Source organism: Manis pentadactyla, chromosome 2, assembly GCF_030020395.1.
Source record: "Manis pentadactyla isolate mManPen7 chromosome 2, mManPen7.hap1, whole genome shotgun sequence".
Lineage (NCBI taxonomy): Eukaryota > Metazoa > Chordata > Mammalia > Pholidota > Manidae > Manis > Manis pentadactyla.
The window spans coordinates 110,947,145-110,969,521 of record NC_080020.1 but is presented as its reverse complement, the minus strand read 5'-3'; the positions used below and the strand labels follow the sequence as shown (position 1 = coordinate 110,969,521).

Below are 22,377 nucleotides of genomic sequence, written 5' to 3'. Positions count from 1 at the left end.
TTTAGGAGTTCCGTGGCTTTAGTTTTTACATTTAAGTCTAATCTATTTTGAGTTAATTTTTGTGGTATAAGATAGGGGTACAGATTCATTCTTTTGTGTGTGGATATCCAGTTTTTCCTGTTGTCATTTACTGAAGAGACATCCTTTCCTCATTGTGTGTTCTTGGTGCCCTTGTCAAAGATTAGTTGACTACATATGCATGGATTTATTTCTGGGCTCTTCATTCTGTTCCATTGGTCTATGTGTCTGTTTCTATGCTTTTTTATTTAACTATATAGCTTTGTATTATAGTTTGAAATTAGTAAGTATGAGACTTCCTGCTTTTCTTTTCTTTTTCAAGATTGTTATTTGGGTTTTTTTGTGATTCTACACAAATCTTAGGATATTTTTTCCTAGTTCTGTGAGAAAAGCTATTGGAGTTTTGATAGGGATTGTGTTGAATATGTAGATCACTTTGGGTAATGCGGACATTTTAACAATATTAATGCTTCCAGTCCATGAGCACAGAATATCTTTCCATTTATTTGTGTCTTCTTCAGTCTCTTGCATCAGTGTCTTAAGTTTTCAGCATACAGATATTTTGTCTTCTTGGTTAAATTTATTCCTAAGTATTTTATTGTTTTTGATGCTACTGTAAATGGAATTTATTTTCTTAATTTCTTTTTAGGACAGTTGTTAGTCTATAGAAATACAACTGATTTTTGTGATTTTTTTGTATGCTGAAACTTTACTGAATTCATGTATTAATTCTCATAGTTTTTGGGTGGAGTCTTTGTGGTTTCAGAGACAATGTAACTTCCTTCTTTCCAATTTGGTTGCCTTTTGTTTCTTTTTATTGCCTAATTGATCTGGTTAGGACTCCTAGTACTATGTTGCATAGTAGTAATGAGAGGGCGCACCCTTGTTCCTGACTTAAGAGGAAAAGCTTTTAGCTTTTCACTCTTGAGTATGATGTTAGCCGTACTTTGTCATATATGGCCTTTACTATGTTGAGGTAAATTCCTTCTGTAGCTAATTTGTTGAGAGTTTTTGTCAAGAAAAGATGTAGATTTTGTCAAATGCTTTTTCTGCATCTATTTAGATGATCATTTGTTTTTTATCCTTCATTCTGTTAGTAATGTGGTATAATCACATTTGTTGTTTTGAATACATTGAACCATCTTTGCATCCAAGGGATAAATCTCACTTGATCATGGTATATGATCCTTTAATGTGCTGTTGGATTTAGTTTGCTAGTATTTTTTCTATTTCTGTGAAGAATACCATTGGAATTTTGATAGGGATTGCATTGAATATGTAGATTGCTTTGGGCAGTATGGACATTAGCCACACCTATAAGGTAACCCCTGTGGTTAGTACTTACAGTTTTTTCAAGTTAAAAACTTAAAATCACTTGCAAAGTTACCTGATAACAGATTCCTTCTAGAATTTGATAATCAATCTCCATCTTTCATGGCTGTTTTGTTTTCACTTAGTTCAAAGACAATTATGTTTTAGTGGTTAGGTTTATCAGGTCTTTCAAAACACATTTTTTACTCATGTTTTACTAGTTTATATAATATTATATTAAGTGACATAATTATAATAACAAACAAATGTCATAAATAGGTTTGGGAACAAACACAAATAACTCTTAATAAGCCAATAGCTGAATTAGTGAGAACTAGTGAAGATCATTGGTTACTTTAACAAGTTGGTTAAGTAGCGATTGATGAGGAAAGCTTTGGCTATGTGTAATATGCAGAGATACACCATATATTCATTTACCTACTTATGGCTAGTGGTTTTATATGCTATATGCATCTTTTATATAGGTTAATTAATCATATCAGGGACCCATATTACTTACCCTCTTTTGATATCCCATACTATGTTTAACATGTAGTTGGTGCTTAACCTACTCAGATCATATACAGGGTTGATGTTGTTTGTTTCTCCTCCACCCAAAGATGGTCTGTTCCTTTTCAGTTATCAAAACCCAAACCCATTTGAAGTCTACTAAGTTCTTTCTGGTCTCATATGCTTTCCCCAGCATTCTAGTTCATATTGACCCATTCAAATATAGCTCTTGAAATATATTTTGCACTGGTTTCCTATCAATCTTTGGATGCATCATCTCCCAATTAGATTATAAACTCCCTGAGAATGGAACTGTTTATATAGTTCCTTGGAGCCTCCCAGAATATAGCTTCCGTAACGGATGCCCAATGGATAACCACTAATCACCTGCCAATTGATTAGCCCAAGGCAGCCACCTACTGGGTTTGATGGTAGCAAGAAAAAATGTCCACTAAGGTTGAAGTTATCAATAGGGAAGATGGTCAAAATGCCACAAGAAAGGGAATAAAAGGAAAGCTATACCAGCTAGTGATTCTGACTTGGATAAATTATTTTTATTCAGTGTCAACATGGAGAGAATGGAAGACTAGATGAGATCAGTGACCCATAAAGCTTTTGATATCATTATTATCTCTGAGAATCTGCTAAAAAGCTAAGGACACCTTGCTTAGAAAAATGGTAGATGATTTTCACACATAAAATTTTGCAATCTCTGAGAACCCTCTGACACTTGGACCAAATGATCTCTAAGATTCCTGATAATCAGGCTGGATTCTAACATCATCAATGGCAATGTCTCTTCCCAGGAAAATGAGTCAGGGAGTGAGTCTTGATGACTTCAATCAGCTAACTGGGTTTTGAGTAACCACTTCTGACTGCTTTTATCTGCCCCACCTGAACTCCTCTGAGGCACCACCTTTCAAAGGTATTTCACTAATCTGAGGTGCAGGCTGCCCAACCCAACCCTAGCCCACTGTTTGGAAAAGTGCTTGAAGTGCCCACTGAGCTGGTGGCTGCCCATCTACCTAGGAGGGCAGAACATTCTTAGTTTACTTCTCCCTTTCATGCCTTTTTGTTGTTGGGGAAATTGGCAGGCTAGTGTTGCTATGGTGAATTGACTGGCAACTTTTTAGTTAGGATAAAATGATTTTTCTTAGTGGAAAAAGATAAAGCTCTTATTTGAGGATGATCTAAGACAATACTTTCCCCTGGTTATCTCTCTCTCAACCTCACCTTTGCACTTTTGTACCTCGAGAGACTCTAAAAACATTTAAATATGCAAAACCCATAACAAAATCAGAGGCAAAATGTTAAAGGTTTTGCACTGGAATTCAGTCTGCATGAGCTTTCCTGTCTCATTCTATATAAGGAAATTAAATGTTAATGATTTCAATCTCTTATTTGCTGGACACACTTCTTTCTTTCCTGCATTAAGTGCACAAATACAAAATAATCTCCTGTTTTTGGGAAAGTGGTTGTAATTTTTACCTAAACATTGTTGTAGGTATTTGCAGGTTGCCCCAGGTAAACCATGGCACATTCCAAGAGCAGCTACAGGTCATTTCCTCTATAAATGCCACAAGAGAAGTTTAGCAAAGGATAACAGGAGAGTTTCATCTTAAGATCACATCTATTTCTGACTTTACGTTTAGGTATCTTCTGCAGCTTTCCTCTGTGAAGTGATTTTGTTCTAATTTGAGTTCATAAATGTGTTTCCTTCCCCTCACTGAGATTTTTCTCTTTGATGACAAAATTAGTTTACATAAGAAGTCCATCTTTAAGGAAAGGAAATCAAGACAGAAAATGAGCCCTTCTCCTTCCAGTGGGCAAGCCCTGTGACCTCTGCTTCACAAACGTGTGAATTCTTATGAGCTAGGAGCCCACAAACCGCTCGTCTGCTCGGTGGGCCTGAGGAAGCATCCTTCCCTGGGCTTAAGGACTCCACTTGGCTTTCAACAGTTCCTGCTATTGAAAACCTAGGCAAGCACATGTCAGAGAAACCTGGCATCATCCAGGCCCCTTCTTTCGGCAAAATAAGTCTATTCCATTTCAACCTGTAATCAATGCAATACTTTACATTCTTTTTATTTTCTTTAAAATCCAGTGTCCATTTTATACTTTATAGCACATTTCAGTGCAGACTAACTGGCACAGGCTAGTGCTACTGCATCAGAGCACACAGGTATTGAGTAAGCAGAGGCCCAGGGTTGCCTACTAACTCTGTGATGTGGGTAAGTCCCTTAGTAGTGGCTAATATGTGCTGAGTGCTTGCACAGTGATGCCAGGTACTATGCCGAGGATATAAATCTCATTTAATCTTTATGACAGGTCTCTTAGATAAGTACTTTTGTTACCATTTTACAAAGGAGAAAATAGAGACTTAAAGAAGTTAAATGGCAGCTACTAAGTAGTAAAGGCAGGATTTGGGTGGCTCTGTTCCACTCTGGAGTTTGTAGTCTTACTCTCTACATATTGCCTCCCAGATGGGAGCTCCAAGTGAAGGTCTGCATTCTCTATAGGGTCCTTAGAAGGACATGTGAAAATTGAGTAAGTTGGCAAGGCTGTACAATTTTGTTGAGAGTAGGAATGAATGGCCATGAACAGAATCTTCTTGTGTTTTCCCATGGCAATTCATGCAATTAGTCACCCTATAAAATTTATATCTGTTTATTTTGTGAACAGATTGTGAATAGATGGAATCTCTGCTCTCCTGACCTCTGGGAATGGGGACTGTCAGGGGAAGGCTTGTTTACGAAACATCTGGAAGGAAGGCAGAGTCCTTCAAAACAAACTCCTATGTGGGGATCTTTTTGCTCAAGGAAAAGCAGATGATCTTGAAACAGCGTTTAGAACCGGCCCTAAAAATGATCTACTTGTTTTATTGGCAGGGACTTAAAAATTATGACCTATGATTTAAAATCAAGATGACCTTTAGATAGGAAATGCTAACTCATTTTTGTTAGGTATTGCTTACAGAGTTCAAATGCTGTTAGTTTACACAGCCAGCATGCTTCCCTTTCCTCTGCTGTTCCTTAACTACTGCTTTTTGTTTTGTTTTTTAATCAATACAGACCAGATTTTGACAAGAGTTGGACCTTAATCCAAGAGTGGATCCAGATGGACTCCATGGTTATCAAGGGCCTCGATCCAGATACCAACTACCAGTTTGCTGTGAGGGCTGTGAATCCTCATGGTCCCAGTCCACGCAGCCAGCCCAGTGACACCGTCCGAACCTTCCGTGAGTAACACGGCCCTTCAGAAGGACAGACGTAGAAGCATTGCTGAGTTGTCTCATGAGGATCTGCTTGACAGGGGTTCCTCACTGCCCTGTAGAAGGACAGCCTGGAATGGGGCTGCCTCAGCCTTCCCTGCTGCTCTTTTCTCAGCCCTTGGGAAGTTAGAGGCTCTCATCGGGGGGACAGGCTGTTGCTGTGTACAGAAGGGCAGCAGAAGATTTATTTTTGCATCATCCTTAGGGAGTTTGAGGTCAGTTTTCTTTCACAGTCACAAAACAGACTGCATACCGAGATGATGTGTTGCCTTCACACCCAACCCCCTTCTCTTTTTTTGAGAAAGCAGGCTCATCTTACAATCATAGGAGAAAAAATAATGCTCTTCAGGGTTAGTGTTCACCTGCAAATCAGGGTTGCTCAGGTAAAATCAGTCCCTCTGAACGATGGTTCGGGGAATCAGAGAGGTCACTGGTGAGCTGATGTGTAGTTGGGGGTCTCACAGATGGCCTGAGCTCTTTCTGTTATAGTGTCTCTCTGGGGGGCCGTTGGGAGCGTGGGGCAGTGTCTGTCAGATCACCTTGGGATTTTGTGAGAAATAAGATTTGGATTATGGTCTGGGGTTTAAGAAGCTCCCACATGATTTAAGAAAGAGACTTTGATTACTTCAATCACCTTGCCAACCCTGGCCTCAAATCCTTTGTCTTTTGGAAGTGGAGGACGTGTTTACATAAACCTAGAACCCTATGCAGTGGGGAGCTCTCAGAACTGAAGTGCTGGCACCTTTTTGTTTGAAGACACTGTACTCTCTTCGGTTTTGCCAGTGAATTCCTGCAGGTCCTTGTGTCTGAGGCACCCTGCTGCTGGCCCTGGTCCTCCTCACCCAGGAAAGGAGCCCACCCAGCACTGCCGGCTGGCTTTCCTCCGGCCAACACAGAGCTCTCTATATGTTGGTTAGTTGATCGAAATAAACTCCCTCCCCCACCCCATCCTCACAGAACACCTACCCTGCTGACCTCCAAGGCCACAGCTGTTTCCAGGGGTGGAAATTGGCTGAATTCCCCAAGCCCTAGGAATTTTGGCTCTTTTGAAACTCCCCATACCCTAACCTTGAATGTTAGGGCTCCTTCCTTCAGACTGAATTGCTGGGGAGACAGGGCCATGGTGAGGCCTTACCCCCCACATACACCCCCCAACACGTACACGATAACTCTGATCACCCAGCGGCTCTCTCCCTCCTCCTCTTTAGAACTTAGAAGCTAAAACTCCCTAGGCATATGGCAAGGAATGAAGCTACTTCTTTATGGAAAAAAGAATTCTTTCTCATGATTCTATTTCAAGTCAAAAGAGGGCTTCCTTCCACTCTTGCTGGATGAGATCTATGCTGTAATCTTTGGTCAAACTTTGTGAAGCATGGCCAGAAATCGGAGTAACAGCAGCTGGAGCAGGCCTTGGGATCTGACTGTTTGAAGCAGGTAGCTTGTCTTTGCGTGCTGCCTACCGAGCAGGCTCTCCGTGTTGTGTGCGCCACCCTGCCCCAATATTGAACCCCTCTGCTCTCATTTTGTGCCCATGCTCTCTTCTTGCCCTCTACCCCTTAATATCTCCTTTTCCACAGAGATAAGAGAGTAGACAAAAGATGAGATGCAACAACTCAGCTGGTCCTGGGCGTGGGTGTGGAGTGGAGTCAGTGGAGGGGAGCGTGGGTTGGGGCATCTCTTGAGCATTTTCCTTTTAAACAGAAATGCCGGTCTGGTCTTGGGGTTTTCTAATCATTATTTTCCCACTGGTGGATGCCAGCTTTGTGAGTTAGTGGGATGAGGTATGTGAAAGTGCTTTCCAGATACATAACCTTTCATTACGATGGCTTTCCTGTGTGAGGGAAAATTTCATTATTTCAAAGTAATTGTGTGCAGTGGGGGAGGTGGCTGATTAGGTGAAAATTCTCAATTATGCAATATTCTTAGATAAATGTAGTTTAACTGCTTTTACATATATATGGTTATTCAAATCAGGATAACAAGTAGAATTTAGTAGACACTGGTTTCATGACTATATAAGAATGTGCTGTAATTTGTATATCAATTACGTTTTTTTTTTCATGATGACTTCTAATGTTTTATAAAACCTGGTATTTTGACACATTCCCACTTCCTATTTTATTATTAGTTTAGACTATTATTTTGCATCCCAAACCCATTTTTCCACATATGAAATTACCCAATTACCAAGTAGCACTTATCTGAATTATAATAAATTCTAAACATCAGAGCTGCCTCCACAGCTTACCTCAGCTCCATGAAGTTTACAAGTAGAAGGGAAGAAAATATTAAAATGTTTCAGTGCTCAGGTCCTCTAATGAGAAAGAGGGTCATTTCAGTGACTCTGACTGATAATGACGCCACCCTGCTTTACCCCCACCCTCTCTCACTGGAGACTTTCCACATGTAACAGGACCTCTACAGAAACACAGAGGCAAAGGTCACAGTATACATTCCTTGGCCCATCCTGACAAATTTCCTCTCTTCAAGAAAGAAATACTAAAAACTATAATGTGACTTGTTCCCTGGCCTTCTTTTTTTCCCTGTGATTGATCTTACAAATCAGCAGTGAGAACAGGGGCCTCTGTGGAGCCTCATGGACGTAGGTGCCCCTAGGTGGCTTCATAGGGCCACCTCAGGTGGTGGCCACTTATTCGCTGGGATCCAGCAAATCCCACGAGGTTGGATCAAGTAATGAGAACAGGAACTGTAAATGATAGAAAATGGCCGAAGAAAAAAAAGTCATTTGTTTTCTTCCTGTTTCCCAAAGACAAATGAAAAATAACTTATGTGTTTGACCAGCTCTAGGATTATACAACCTTCCCTGGGAGCGGAACTGGGGCGGTCCTACCACCCCAGACCGTGCATACTCTGCCCCGGGCCTCGTGAATCTGACTATGGCCTCTGATCCTCCCAGGTTGCAGAGGGAGGTGTGGGAGGTGTTTGGCTTGGGTCTGGCTTTTGCTGTACTCTTCTCCCCACAGTCATTCACTTCAACAGTTTCAGGAACTTCCTCTTCTACTGAGCTGAGACAACCCTCTCTGGCCCAAATCAGTCAAATTTCTACAATAAACCTGATTCCACAGTGTCACCCATCTTCCCACCCCCTTCCACTTATCTTGTGTCTACCTTTCTGCTTACTTGGTTCAGCTGTTGTTGGCTGTGTATCTCTTTATACCCTTGCCATGCAAATGCCCATTTGTGAGTGTATGAGTCTGGCTTTTGCCCAGTTTTGCTCTGAGATTTGGGCCTTGGTATTTAATTGCCTGACTGTGTCCCCAGAGACCAGCTCAGCATGCTGGGGTTCCTGGGTAGCCAGAAAATAGATTTCCTTTTTCCCCAGTCATTAGTAAGGGCTTCTCTATTGCAGCAGTGCCCTGAATTGGCTGCAGCAGTGGGCACAGGGGAAGCAAGTGGGGACAGAAAGCATGTGCTGGTGAGGGCTAGAAAGCAGCCAGGAAGGGACTGGAAGCTGCTTCCTCCAAAGCCCCCATGATTTACCGCCATCCCCCAGCAGCTTTCATATAACCTGCTGCCTCTTTCAGTCTGTGCTTATAAAATGTCCTCACTATCCCTTGAAAGCTCCTCACTGCCGCACCAGACATTAGAGCAGAATCTGGCTGGCATGTCAGGTCTGATGACCAGGAGAACTCTTGAAACCTTGTTGAGGGACTTTCTTAGGGAAGCCACTTAATCTATCTGGGCCTCAGTGTCCTCATGTCCAAAATGGGTACATAACATCTCAGGGAGGTAATATTTGCTAGTACCCTAGACTGTTTTTGAAGAAATACATGTGACACAGGGATTATGACATCTGGCCACTTTTCAAGATGAAGGAGATGCTAATGTGTGTTTCCTCCTGCATGAGTACTGAAGGAGGGTGCACGTGACCTGGGTGACCACCAGCTAGTCTATACCTTCTGTTTATGACTCCATACCCTAAACTCTGCTCTTGAGATTTGAAGGCTGGAGAATGTCAGAATTCAGAAACAAAGAGTGGGCAGGAGCACCCTGACTCAAGAAGAGGTCACACAAGTTAGGTAAAGTAGAACCATTATTAGGGTAGGTTTTGGCTGGCTGGTTGATTTTAAAGGCTGCAGATTTAAAAGACATCAAAGAGTTAAAATTGCAAGGTGGATTAAGTATAAAATTTGCTAAAAAAATTTTGTATCTTTCCCCATTCAAGGACATCAAGATTAAGGTATAAAGAAAAAAGAAAAACCCCACAAAGCTATGGAACTATACCTCTAGTTTTTTATTTTAACCTCCCCCAAATTAACCATTTATTTAGACAGGAGTAGGAAAATTTTTCTGTGAAGGGCAAGATTAGTAAATACCTTGGGATTTTCAGGTTACCTCTGTTGTTGTAGCATGAAATCAGCCCTAGACAGTAAATAATGTTTGTGACTGTGTTCCAATAAAACTTTATCAGTGGGCACAGAGACTTGAATTTCATGTGATTTCCATGTGTCACAAAAGATTATTGTTTGTACAAGTTTTTTCCAACCATTTAAGAATAAAAAACCATTCTTGTGTACTGTTAAAAATGTTTAAAAAAGACAATTTAGGTGATACAAACTTCATTTAACATTGTGTGAAGCAGGAGGGCTTCCTTCTCAAGGGTTCAGAGGACTGCAAAATGGGATGGGAGAGAGGAAACTTTTATGGGGTAAAGAGTGAAACACAAGGAAGAGAAAAACAAAATGAATAAGGTGAAGGAATTGGGCAAAGAGCTCGGAGTTGGCTTGGACTTTGGGATATCTTGAACGGAGTGGATATTCTGTGCTTCTGGTCAAGTGGGGCATTTACAGGGACACGAAAGTTATCTAACTTTCAGTTTGCTGTTGTGACACCCCTGACAGAAGCAGCTCCATCTTGGGCCTAGAAATTTATTTCAAAAGTACAAAAACAGAAAGTGGTCCAGATTTGGCCCATGAGACACAGTTTGCTGAGGTACATTGCTGAGTTTTTCCACCCAGGTTTTAAGAGATTCTTCGGGAGATTTGGGGAATCCTCTCATTGGTAGCAATTTTTTCAAACTTGGAAGGGATTAACAGGTGCATGATCCAAAATTGTCTCCTTAGTAGAAATCCATGCCATTTAATTTTCACATGAATGTTCTGAAATAAATAATAGACCTGGAAAGCTTGCATCCTAACTGTATTCTGATGGGTTTGTGCTGGTATCAACAGAGAGGAGAGAGCTGAGAAGGGCTGCTTTGCTTGGCATTATTCTGGGATCTTGGGATCAGCCTATAAATTGGTGAGCTTCCCAAATCTGTAAATCTTTAGAATGTTGAGATGAAAAAGGGAACAGGAGGAAGAGCCAATCATTTGTTTCACTCATAACCTAGACAGATCTGCATTTTAAGTGTGCAGTTTGTGCACACACATAACTTCAACTGTGATTTTACATTCAGGTGCCCTCCATGGTGATTGCTCTGTTGATCTGCTAATGCTTTGGTGCATGTGAATCTGAGTGACGTTCATTTGCACAACTTTATTGGTTCTAAAGGAAATGATTCACTTTGCTGTTTAAATACCTGCTACTTATTAATTGTTCTTTTGCCTTTGTACATCTACCATTACCATACAGTTACTTATAATCAGTACACCACTATTTTATTGCCTCTGGCTAGGTAAGGAAGAAAGACTATGACAAATGAGGAAAATACAGTTTTCCAAAGAAGAAGTCCTCACAGAGCTCTGGTTTCAACCACGGCATGTTCAGTTGGCTGTATTTAGCAGCCAAACGGCAAGGAACCATATACTATTTACTCCATTCTGTCTCAATGGATCATTAAACATGAGTATACTGAAGTGAGTAAGACACAAATGTTGTTCTTAATTATTTTTCCTTTCATTTCCTTCTGTTTCCTATTGTTTTGTTCTCTCTCCTTTATACTCATTATTTCATGGCTCATCTTTTCTGTTCATCCTTTGGAGCACTCTGCTCTTGCAACAGCTCTCCACTGGGGTTGTTTTTTAGCAGCTGAATCTCTGTGTCACTTAGATTTTTGATGAGAGAGCAGGGCCACGATTGTGGTTTAGCACAGGGAGGAGGCATATGAAATCAGCTGAACACAGAGACTTCTGGGGGGACAGAGTACATACTGGCTAAGTCTGATGGATCTCATGCAATCACATATGAAACAAATATGCACAAACATGTGAGATAAGAAGCAAACCACAGGAGAAAAGATGACTTTTTAAATGATCTCAGGTGTCACCAGTCCCCTAGCAGGAAACAGAGGCCCATGCAATTGGATGATTTGAAGTGAGTTTAGTGAAGGGATTGTTTGCAAAAGCTGGGTAGATGAAAGGAACCCGAGAGGGAGCAAGCACAAGCATGTGGAGACAGGAGGGTCCATCAGCAAGAGCTGTGACCTTCTGACACATGTCCCATGGCAACCTCATGGAGTGGAAGTTGGAGAACAAATACACTGACTCCTTTCCTTCCTCCTTCCAACTCCTGATGGGGCTTCCAGATGTGCAGAACATAGCAGGAACCCAGACAGAGAGGACAAAGGCCGAGTGGATATTGGGGGACACAGGGAGGGAACCCACCACAGAAGGACTAGTATCATCTCATATAACACGAGTTTGGTGTCTTTTACATGGATCTCAAAAATGTGGATTACTTTTTGGTCTTTCACTCTGAGAGACTGAGAGCAGCTCTTATCTCATTCACCTTTGACTTTTGAGCATATTGCCCAAACAAGGGCGATAATCAGTTCTCTGCCAAAATTTTATTTACTGCAAGTTTATAAACTCATAGAGCTGGTAAGGGCTACATCTTCATTTTGTACATGAGGAAACCAAGGGCCTCTCAAGGTCACTTAGGGGCAGATCCTAGACAAGAACCCAGTTTGATGAATACCTTGCTTTTAACTTGATTTCTAAAGTTTGTGGTATTCGTTTTTTCTAAAGAGTCAACTCCCCCAAGTTATTCTACAATAATCCATTTACTCTTCCAAACAATTACATAGTACCCACTATATGCCAAGCACTGTTTCAGATGCAGGGATTCAGCAGGAAACGAAACAGACAAGAGGAATCGTTGGCCTCGCCAAGCTTACTTTCTAGTCAGAGAGGACAGAAGGGGAACAGACAGACTTCAGAAAGTCAGTAGCACATCAGATGGTGATAAAAAAAAAATTGGAGAAATAACAGGGAAGGGGATAGGCAGTCAGAGAAAGCCTCCTGAGGTGACATTTGAGTAAGAAGGATGTGGTGAACTCTTTGGGTTTATGTGCCTGGATTGATTGATCTATTCCTGTCTATCTATTCGTCTATCTGTCCACCCATCCATCCATCCACCCACCTAGGGAAGAGCCTTCTAGACAAATGCTAAGGCTTTGATGCAGGATGCTGGTGTTCAGGGAAGAGCAAGGAGGCCTATGTGGCTGGATTAGGGTCACTGGTGGGGAAGAAGTGGAAGGAGATGAAGTCAGAGAGAGGGAGGTCTTGGTGGAGGTTGATTAAGACATTGGACGCCACTGATGGCCGTTAGACTCTGCTTTGTCTTGGAGAGAGATGGGAGGCCAGGAGGATCGGGGTGAGGTTGGGAGCTTGACTAGAGGATGAAAAGACCTGACTTGGCTTCAACAACAACACTCTCACTGATATGTGAAGGACTGCAGAGGGGCAAGGGCAAGAGCACCTAGAATAGCTAGGGAAAACATTGCAATAATCCCAGAGCAGAAACTGCATTCGATTGTCGTAGAAAAAGGAGTCCATACTTACTAGAAAAAAGTTCAAACAATGTAAAAACTCAGAATGAAAATTATATCCAATCTCAGTATCCAGACATAACAATTGTTCACATTTTGGTATATAATCTTGCAGAATTTTTAAAAATCCATTGATGAGATCATAGTACACATCCTTTTTCTGGGTAACAAAATACTATACACATCTTTAAATGTAATAGATTTATATAATTAATTTTAATAACCACAGTGTATTCCATTGTAGAGCTCTACCACATTTATTTTCTAATTCTTTATTGATGGGCATGTAGACTGTTTCACTATTACATACAAAGCTGGGCTTCCCATTAGTGTCCTTACTAAGCTTTTGGCTTTTTCACATTTATATTTCTCCTTTTGATATCCCTATGAAGCAGAGGGGGCCAGGACTACTTTCTCTCCGTATGTTTACTGATGGATAGACTAATGTGCACAAACAATTGGTAATATGGATGGCTTTTGAAACCCAAGTCTTCTACCTGATATTCTAACCATTAGTATTTTGACAGTGTCCATATTAGAACATGGTGTTCATACACACTTTTGAGTCAAAAATATTTTTCCAATAGAAAAAAAGGCAGCTGTTAAAAGGAAGAACCGATCTGTTTTTAGAGCTCAGGTCTCATATTGGAATCTTTGGATTTGGCATGGAGATCTTACATGGAGACCTGTCACAGAACATGAATTAGTCTACTGTATTTAAAGATGTAAACGTATGTCCATTCTGGACCAGTGGAATGTTTCTATCATCAATAGCCTTGATCCTGTGGTCATAAAGGGATTCCATATGTCAAATCTCCAAAGGATCACGAACACTGGGAAATGTCCAACCGCTCTGCAAGAGGAAGTACCAAGACTCATCCAGCAGATGGCGGTAGGTCATAGACTTTCAGAGCCCTTTAAAATTAGCTGGGAGTCACTTAACTGGTTGAGATGAGGGCAAAAAGAGAAGCCCCATTATGTTACCTCAGATGATTTTCTTCTTCCATGGTTAACTGGTCCCCAGGGGGAGAGGGCAACTAATTTTAGATTTTATTTTTTGCAATGGAAAGAAAAAAGAAAAATCTTCAAGCAGAAACCAAACATTCTTCAGTGATGTGAGGTCTTTATAATACCTTATTTATGACCTGTGCTGAATGTTAATGGTACAAAGAACTGATATGATACATTTCTTTCTAAAATAAAATGAGGTAAAGGGCTGTCAAATTCATAAAGAATTAGAACAAATTGAAATTAGAAGAGTGAGAGATGAGGAAAGCCATGAACATCCTGAAGTTAGGCACACCTTTTTGGTTTTAATTTTGCTTTTTACGACACCAGTATATGGTGATTATCTACATTAATCTCAGAAATGCCTCAAACAGTGATCCATCTCAGCATGTCTCAGTGCCAAGGGTGAGAAACCCTGCTATAGGACAAGACAAATCTAATCCTTGCTCAAAATAAAATGGCAATCAGGCTGGAAAATGAACCAACACTCAAAAAAAAAAACAAACAGAGTTGAAGTATTTCTCAAACTTTTTTGTACTGCAGCCCACAGTAAGAATATATAATTTGTACTGCAGCTGACAAACATATCTAGAAATACATGCATGTATGTGCGACTGTCTCACAGTGCAACACGCACTCGTGCTAAAGGCAGAGTTTTATATTTTTAGACCATTTGGTTCCGTTTTTGAAAATGTGGTCACATTCCACCTAATTTCCCTTACTCTCCACTAATGAATTTGAAATCTGCAGTTTGATTAATACTGAATAGAATGTATAGGAAATGGAACATAAAACAGTTTTGTATAAACTACATATTAGGACTGAAAGGCATAAAGTTAGGGTGTATTCTGTATGGAAGTCACCAAAAGGATTAGCCATTAATTTTGTAAATAGCTATTTTTGCCAAACCTTTTTTGAGAATTGAACCAGTCCTTGCCTTCAGGTGGTCCACAATCCAGTCCAGAGAACAGATACCTATCCAACTGCCTGTATAGTTACAGACAGTGTTCAGAATGTGCCCTGTAACATGGAGATGGGGGAATGATTGATTTTGTGGATTAGGTGACAGGGAGGATTAGCAGAAGTTTCACAGTGAGGTGACACGGGGATGGTTGGTAAAGTTGAGTGGGATTTCTCCAAAGGGACAGGGATGAGGAACAGGAGAATCCAAGCAGAAGGTGTTCTGGTTGAGCAATGCGGGAGATTTTTGAGGATGTGCATGCGTCCAAATGCTACAGCACCACAGAGACAGAAAGTAGGAAACCCTCTGCACCCCCTGCTGGGCTAATGTAAAGTCACCTCCATTAGGATGTCACTTACCTGCTCCCCCTGGTTTACAGGATTAAAGGCCACACTACTTAGCCTGACATTCAAAATCTTCCATCATCTAGATCCAGCCAACCTCTCTTGCTTTATTGCTCCAGCCTTCATAGTATGAGCCCTCTCCCCTAGCAGAGGGTAGACCAGCTGTATCCACTGCCTCCAGAAGTCTGCATGCTCTTCTAACAATTCATCTTTCCTTGCACAGCAAATTCTAGCTAGATGATACCTTCTCAAGGTGTAGGTTTCAGACCACTGCTGAAATTCTTCGTTTAGAAAGTAACCCATGGTGAGCCCACCTGATAATTCCATTTCTTATTTGGACAGTGAATTCCCAGCATTAGCTTTTCATGATTTTCTCTCTGATGGAGAATGGTTTGTGATACTTCAGGGCTTGGAAACCCCCCACTGCGGCCCTGGCTCCTCCTCCGTCTGTGTCTCGGTTTAATCAATATGCCAATATCTATCTGAAAATGAGAACACATTACTCTTGTTTCCATTTATTTTGAAAAGGTTTCTTGGGCACAGCTTAATCCCATGACCCAGAAAGAGGCTGACTTGCTCCCATCACAGACTCTTTATGGGGTTTTCAATTAATTGTTGGGCAGGACTATGGGTCAGAGTGAGGACTTAAGCCAGCCTTCCTTCCTTGATTTAAGGCTGACTCTGTTCCCATGATGATATTCACGAAGTAGGAGCTGTTTTCATTGTGACAGCATACTGATAGGACCTTCCCTACCTTGCCCTTCTTAATGTGGTAGTGTCTACTAGAGCCATGCAAGCTTTTGGAATGTGAGTTCACTCAAAACATCCAAATATATATTTTTATTTTTATTTGAATTATTATAAAAATTATAAATTAAAATATAGTTGTAAAGAATATTAGTTTGGGTGTATAACATAGTGATTCAACATTTATATACATTATGAAATGTTTACCACAATAAGTGATTACCATCTGTTACCCTATTGTTGACTCTCTTCCCTATGCTGTGCTTTTCATCCCTGTGAGTTGTTTATAATTGGGAGTTTGTACCTCTTAATCTCCTTTACCTATTTTGCTCATTGCACCACCTCCCTTCCCTCTGGCAACCACCAGTTTGTTCTCTGTATTGATGAGTTTATTCCTGTTTTGTTTCTTATATGCCAACATATAAGTGAAATCATATGGTATTTGTCTTTCTCTGATTTGTTTCATTTAGCATAATACCCTCTAGGTCCATTCATGTTGTTGCAAATGGCAAGAGTTCATTCTTTTTTATGGCTGAATAATATTCCATTGTAAATCTGTACCACATCTTCATTTATTTTCACCCATGTACACAAATCATTTGTCCCTATGCACACACTCAAATACCCATACCCTCACATGCCTTGATTAAAAAGAAATATGAGAAGATCAAAAAATCAAATAGAAGTAGAGGACATAATTGTATGAAATAAGATCATTACTTAAGTAAGTCCTGGATGTCACTAAATTCTAAGCTTCTTATTAGCAAAGACAAGAAAGAAATCAAGGTCTTCTAGAACTCTCAGTATCTGAATAAATGATACAAACCAGTTTTTCAGTGTAAATAATTTTTTCTGGATAGAGTTATAGGAAGAAATTACCAAATGAATCATTTAAAGAATATTGAGCATTATATTGAATACAGATTTTAGTAGTGGTTTAATAGATAAGGAAATATTTTTTTTATGGCTAGGTTTTTACTGATCCTTATTAAAAACTGGACTGTGGTTGAGTAATGATATTTCTATGGGGATGATTGAACTTGACAGAAGAAAAACCCTTAGAAAATTAGAGGCATTGATGATTAATATGTTTCTTAGAATTATTCAGCAAACTCCTTGTATACCAACACTTAATATACATTCTGCCATTGACTATTAGAGGTTTTTCTTTTAAATTGCAGGTCAAAGGAATATTTCAAAAGTACCTTAATTCTTTTCAGTCCAGACCTGTCCCTGAAGGTAGTAGGACTTCCCTTGCCTTCTGAATTTGTCCACACTAAGCCATATGCAATCTAGATAACTGCCTGGGCTATGTATTTCAACATCAAGTATTTCTTTACTTGCCCAACTTCTTGTCTACACAGAAATCACTGTCTTGATTCCGTAAGTTTTTTTGTTTATTTTGTAGACATTTTGTCCATAGGGATAGGTCTTTTAATTTTAGGAGAAATATTAGCCCTTTCGAACTACATTCTGTTTTTTTTTCCAGGTCAGACAAGTTTTATTTTTATGTTTTTGATTTATATTTCTGCCTCTATTATTCTAACAAATATCAAAGAAATACCACAATCCCTTAGTTTGTATCTTGTCCTTTATATCCACATCCATGTCTATTATTTTCATATGTGCTCATCTCTAAGAGACTTTCTCAGGTGTTCATCCCCTGATTCATCACTGATTCAAGTCTCTGCAGTATCAGGTTTGTTCTTTATTATGGTAGGTGTGGATTTTCATTCTCCTAATAAAATTTTGGCTTTGTTACATTGCTTTCTTTTTTACTGTGAACACTTTCAAGCACAAAGTAGCAGGAATTCCTGTATATCCATGACCCAACTTTGTTGAACCCTAACAGCTTCCATGTGTTCTTCACTCACTGTTACAAAATAAAACATTATAAATGTGGGGCGGGCTCTGGGTACCCCTCCCTGCACCATTCTTCCTTATTCCTCAGAGGTGTTTGTGTTTAGTGTTTGATTTCCCTACACATTTTAATTATTGTACTAGCATGTATATATGTATTTATAAACAATATGGTATTGCCATGCCATGGCAAGTATCCTTTGGTGATTCACTTTTCTCCACAACATTTATGTTTTTGACTTTCATACAAGTTGAATTGTGAAGTATCTAGGTCATGCAGTTTCACTGCTGTACAGTGTTCCACCATATAAGTATGCCAGAGTTTATTTATCAATTATTTTGATGTTGGACATTTAAATTGTTCCAGTTTTTGCCATTACAAGCAGTATTGCAATGAACAAACTCATGTGTGATTTTTTTGGGCGTGTGTACAAGAGCTTTTCCTGAGCATGTGCTTACAAATGGGATTGCTGGGTTGTAGTGCATGCATAGCTTCAATTCCATCACCTTCTAGAAAATTGTTCTTCAACGTGGTTTTAACCATCTCCACTCCCACTAGCAGTGTGTTCAAAACTCTTCTTGCTGTATGTCCTTGTGAACACTTGATATTATCAGACTTTTAAATATGGTCAGTCTGATGAATAGGGAATGATATGTCATTATTACTTTGATTTACCCTTCCCCTTTTCTAGTGAGGCTATACATAATTTTATAACTTTATTAATCATCCTATGGACTGACTGTTTATATGCTTTGCCAATTTTATTGGTATTTATATCTATATATACATAAAAATATATCTATATGTATGTTAATTTACAAAGATATTGCTTGCATAATACAAATAAACATTAACATGTACTTTTAATTTAATATATATTATTAAATACTAATCTTTGGTCAATAATATATGTTGAAAACATCTAGTCTATGACTTATGCTTCATTTTACTTATTGTATCAATTATTGAATAAGAAGTATTTTATTCAACATAGCTAAAAATATCAATTTGTTTCTTTTATGATTTATGCTTTCTGTTTTTTTAATTACTTCCTTTTCCTAAAGTTATTAAGTGGAATCTTATTCTTTATTCTAAAAGTTTGAAAATTTTGCTTTTTATATTTAGGGTCTTAGTGTACCTGGGTTCTATGTCAGGTATGGAGAAGTGTGAACCTAATTTAATATTTTTTTCATATGGCCAACCATTACCCCAGTGCCAATTATTGAATTATTAATCCTTTCTCCCATTGATTGATAATGGCATCTTTCTGACATACCAGATTTCCATACATTTGTGGGTCCATTTCTGAGTTCTATAGTCTATTTCTTTATTCCTTCATCAATACCATGCTATCTTAATTCCTACAGTTCTATTAAGTCATGATATCTGGTAGGTAATTCTGCTCCACCTTGTTCTTCAAAATTACCATTTTCTCTACCCTTTGTTCTTTAGGTTTTCAATTTCATGAAAAGCCCTATGAGATTTTAAAAATCAGAATTATGTTGAATTTTAAAAATTGGAATTAATTGAATTTATAAATTAATTTTGGAGAAATTGACATCTTTATGATATAGAATCATCCAATCCATGGCCATGTTGCATCTTATTTATTTGGCTCTTTTTCAGAGTTTTTTAGTGAACTTTAAAAATTTTTCTATATAAAAGTCCTTCATAGCTTTTGTTATGTTTTTTTCCCAAGTCTCTTATATTTGAAAATCTATTTTAAATTATTTAATCTGTGAAGTTTTCTTTTTTTCAGAGTTACAATTTCTTTTTCATTCACTTTTCCCATATGCTTTGAAAGAATGTACATCCTCTTATTTTGGTGTTGGGTTCTATTTATGTCCATTTGATTAAGCTTTTTAATATTGTTCAGATCTTTTGTATTGTCAGCTTGATCTATCAGTTACTGAGAGAGAGACATTAAAATTCCCCACTACAATTCACTACACCTCTCTCAATTTCTTTCTTGATATATATGTGAGGATGTAATAATAGGTGCATATAAATTTAGAATCATTGTATATTACTGATGGTTCCTTTAATCATTCGTTAGTAATCATTTTTATCATTAATGATGCTTTTTTTTCCTTAAAGTTTATGTTGTCCAACAGTAATATTGATACTCTAACTTTCTTTTAGCTATTGCTTGAAACCTCTGTTACGTATTTTTACTTTTGATCTCTCTGAAACAAGTAGCTTTACTTTATAAAATCCATTCTGAGGAGCATCGTCTTTCAAATGATGAGTTTATCACATTTATAGTTATTATAATTGTTCACATTTTTTTTTTATTTCTACCATCTTATTTTATGTTATTTACACTGCTTTTTCCATTTTTGGGGGAAAGAGGGGAGAATCTCTGACTTTGCTCCTTTCCTATTTTCTATGGGATGACTATATTTTTAGTTCCCCTTTTCCCTCTATTGGGATGAATTATACATTCTTTTATTTACTATCCATAAATTGTTAATTGTCTAACTTTTATAGTCTAAAGGTAATCAACATTTATTACCCTCCTCACAGACAATAAAAGGATCTTAGAAGCTTTAATCTGAGTCAATTCCTTCTTGCCTTATATGTTACTTTTCAGTATTTTTGTCCTGCCTTGTTTAATAGCCACAGTTTAGACTTTTTTTTTTACAGTAGTGCTTGTTTAGATTTGTTCACACATTTACCAGTTTCTCTGCCCACTACTCTTTGCATCTTACTCTTTCCTTCATCTTGAAGTGTGCTTTTCAACAATCACTGAAAGTCTGTGAGTCTATCTCAGACTTTGTGATGTCTTTGTTTCACTCTCACTGTTGAACAATCATTTAATCAAATACAGAATTTTGTGATGGTAATTAGTTGTCCTAGCACCTTTCTCAAAGGACAGAAGATGGATGTAGGGGGTATAACTGTCCCTGATTTAAACCATCTGCCAACCAGAATACAGAAAAGAGAACTGAACCACAGTTGATGCTCAAATGTGAAGTCACTTGAAGGACCACAGAAAATCCACAGACCGCCCAGTGCTCACCCTCAGCATAGCAGCACCCATCCTGCCTGCAGGTGTGTGTGTCTCCCTCCCCACTGCACTCTGAGCCCCTGCCACACTGCATCTCCTCTGTCTTTCGCATCTCAATCTTTGTTCTACCTCCTGGTTCCCACATGCAAGATACAAACTGAGCCCTGTTTTGTAATGGGCTAATTAGAGATCACACTACATATGTAAATTTTGTGTTTATTACCCCCAATCTCTCCTACATGATTCATCTTTCACTATCTGCTTTTCTCAACCATTCTCATTAACATAACATACAAACATGGATTCCATACTCATAGAAAAGACTCCCTCGGCCGACAGCCCCTCCACCTACCATCTCATTTCGCTGCCTTCTTTCAAGCTAGAGTTATTGTGTTGTCTACATTCAGTTACCACTTTTAAAAAAATCTCCTACTCACTTTTTAGCCCTTTCTGTCTGCTTCCATCCCTAGTACTCATGTGAAGCACTAGTGTTCTCCATTTTTCCAAACATAAAATCATCTCATGAGCATAAAATGTGTTAAATGCCATTACATGTCTTAAAACAATGTTTAAATGATAATGGACACTTAAAAATACATCTGACTATGTTCTTAGGATAAATTTATTCTAGTAGAATTACAAAAACAAATAACACTTGATATATACTGCCAAATTACCCCACAGAAGGAGAGAGAGAGAGAGAGAGACTCTCACTCTGTAAGCCATATCTTCCTGACATTTTGGACAATAGTTGTCTATTAATGCTAGTTGACAGTCGCTACTGAACCCCCATGAAAATGACTGGCTAGGGCATTGGCACTTTAGAGCGTTGGCATTGACCAGATTAAAACTGGAGCCTCCCAACATTTATTTTGTGTTTATCATGTACAGAGCACCATGTTCAGTCATTTGGTCAGTCTCTTATCTATCAAATACTTACCGAGTGCCTACTGTATACATAGCCTGAATTCTTAATGCCTGCTACCATTTCAGCTGTCTAGGAATATTTGCATTGACTGGCTAAATTGTGCACTGCCCACTTCCCCTTGAGTCCTGAGGTATTGCCACTGAATGTTGTCAGTAAACTATTATTCATTATTGTGTACAGTTACAAAGATTCCAAGCCACTGTTTCTAGCACACTGTGATGAAAAACCCATGGTCTTGGGTTTTCCTGCCGTGTTCACAGCCACCTCTTGCAGTAGGCTTTGCCTGTGTACCTCGTCCATCAGCTGGTAGCAGAGAATCAGGCACCTAATACCTTGCTTTCTGGCCATCTGCTTAACTTCCCATGGCCCCATTATCATTAGAAGGGGAGGCTCTCAGAGAGAAAGGTACAGGGGTTTGTGGTTGGTTGACTAGTTTATGTTCTTCCAAAGGCAGAACCCACAGGGCTCACGCACAGTTAGCACTTCCTCTGTGTGTGGGCAGAAAGATAAAGAAGTCACAGAAGCTTTGAAGTGAGGGCCCTAGGAGTCACTTGGTGCCTGGGATGCCATTCCTGGGCTATGGTCAGATAAGAGTTTCGTGAAGCATGATGAGCAGAAACAGAGAGATGCATCTGCCTATGGCCAGTACTCGGGGCTGCTCTCTTCTGACAGTCCC

The 22,377-nt window shown here is 39.1% G+C and overlaps 1 protein-coding gene across 1 annotated transcript in view; it reads left to right on the top strand.

Moving 5' to 3' along the window:
* The window catches only part of EGFLAM (EGF like, fibronectin type III and laminin G domains), a 155,741-nt gene that overhangs the window by 76,350 nt on the left and 57,014 nt on the right, over positions 1-22,377 (top strand). Inside the window, exon 7 of the mRNA XM_036886056.2 lies at positions 4,911-5,077. Within this exon, the coding sequence (XP_036741951.2) occupies positions 4,911-5,077 (167 nt within the window). The remainder of the gene's footprint in view (positions 1-4,910; positions 5,078-22,377) is intronic.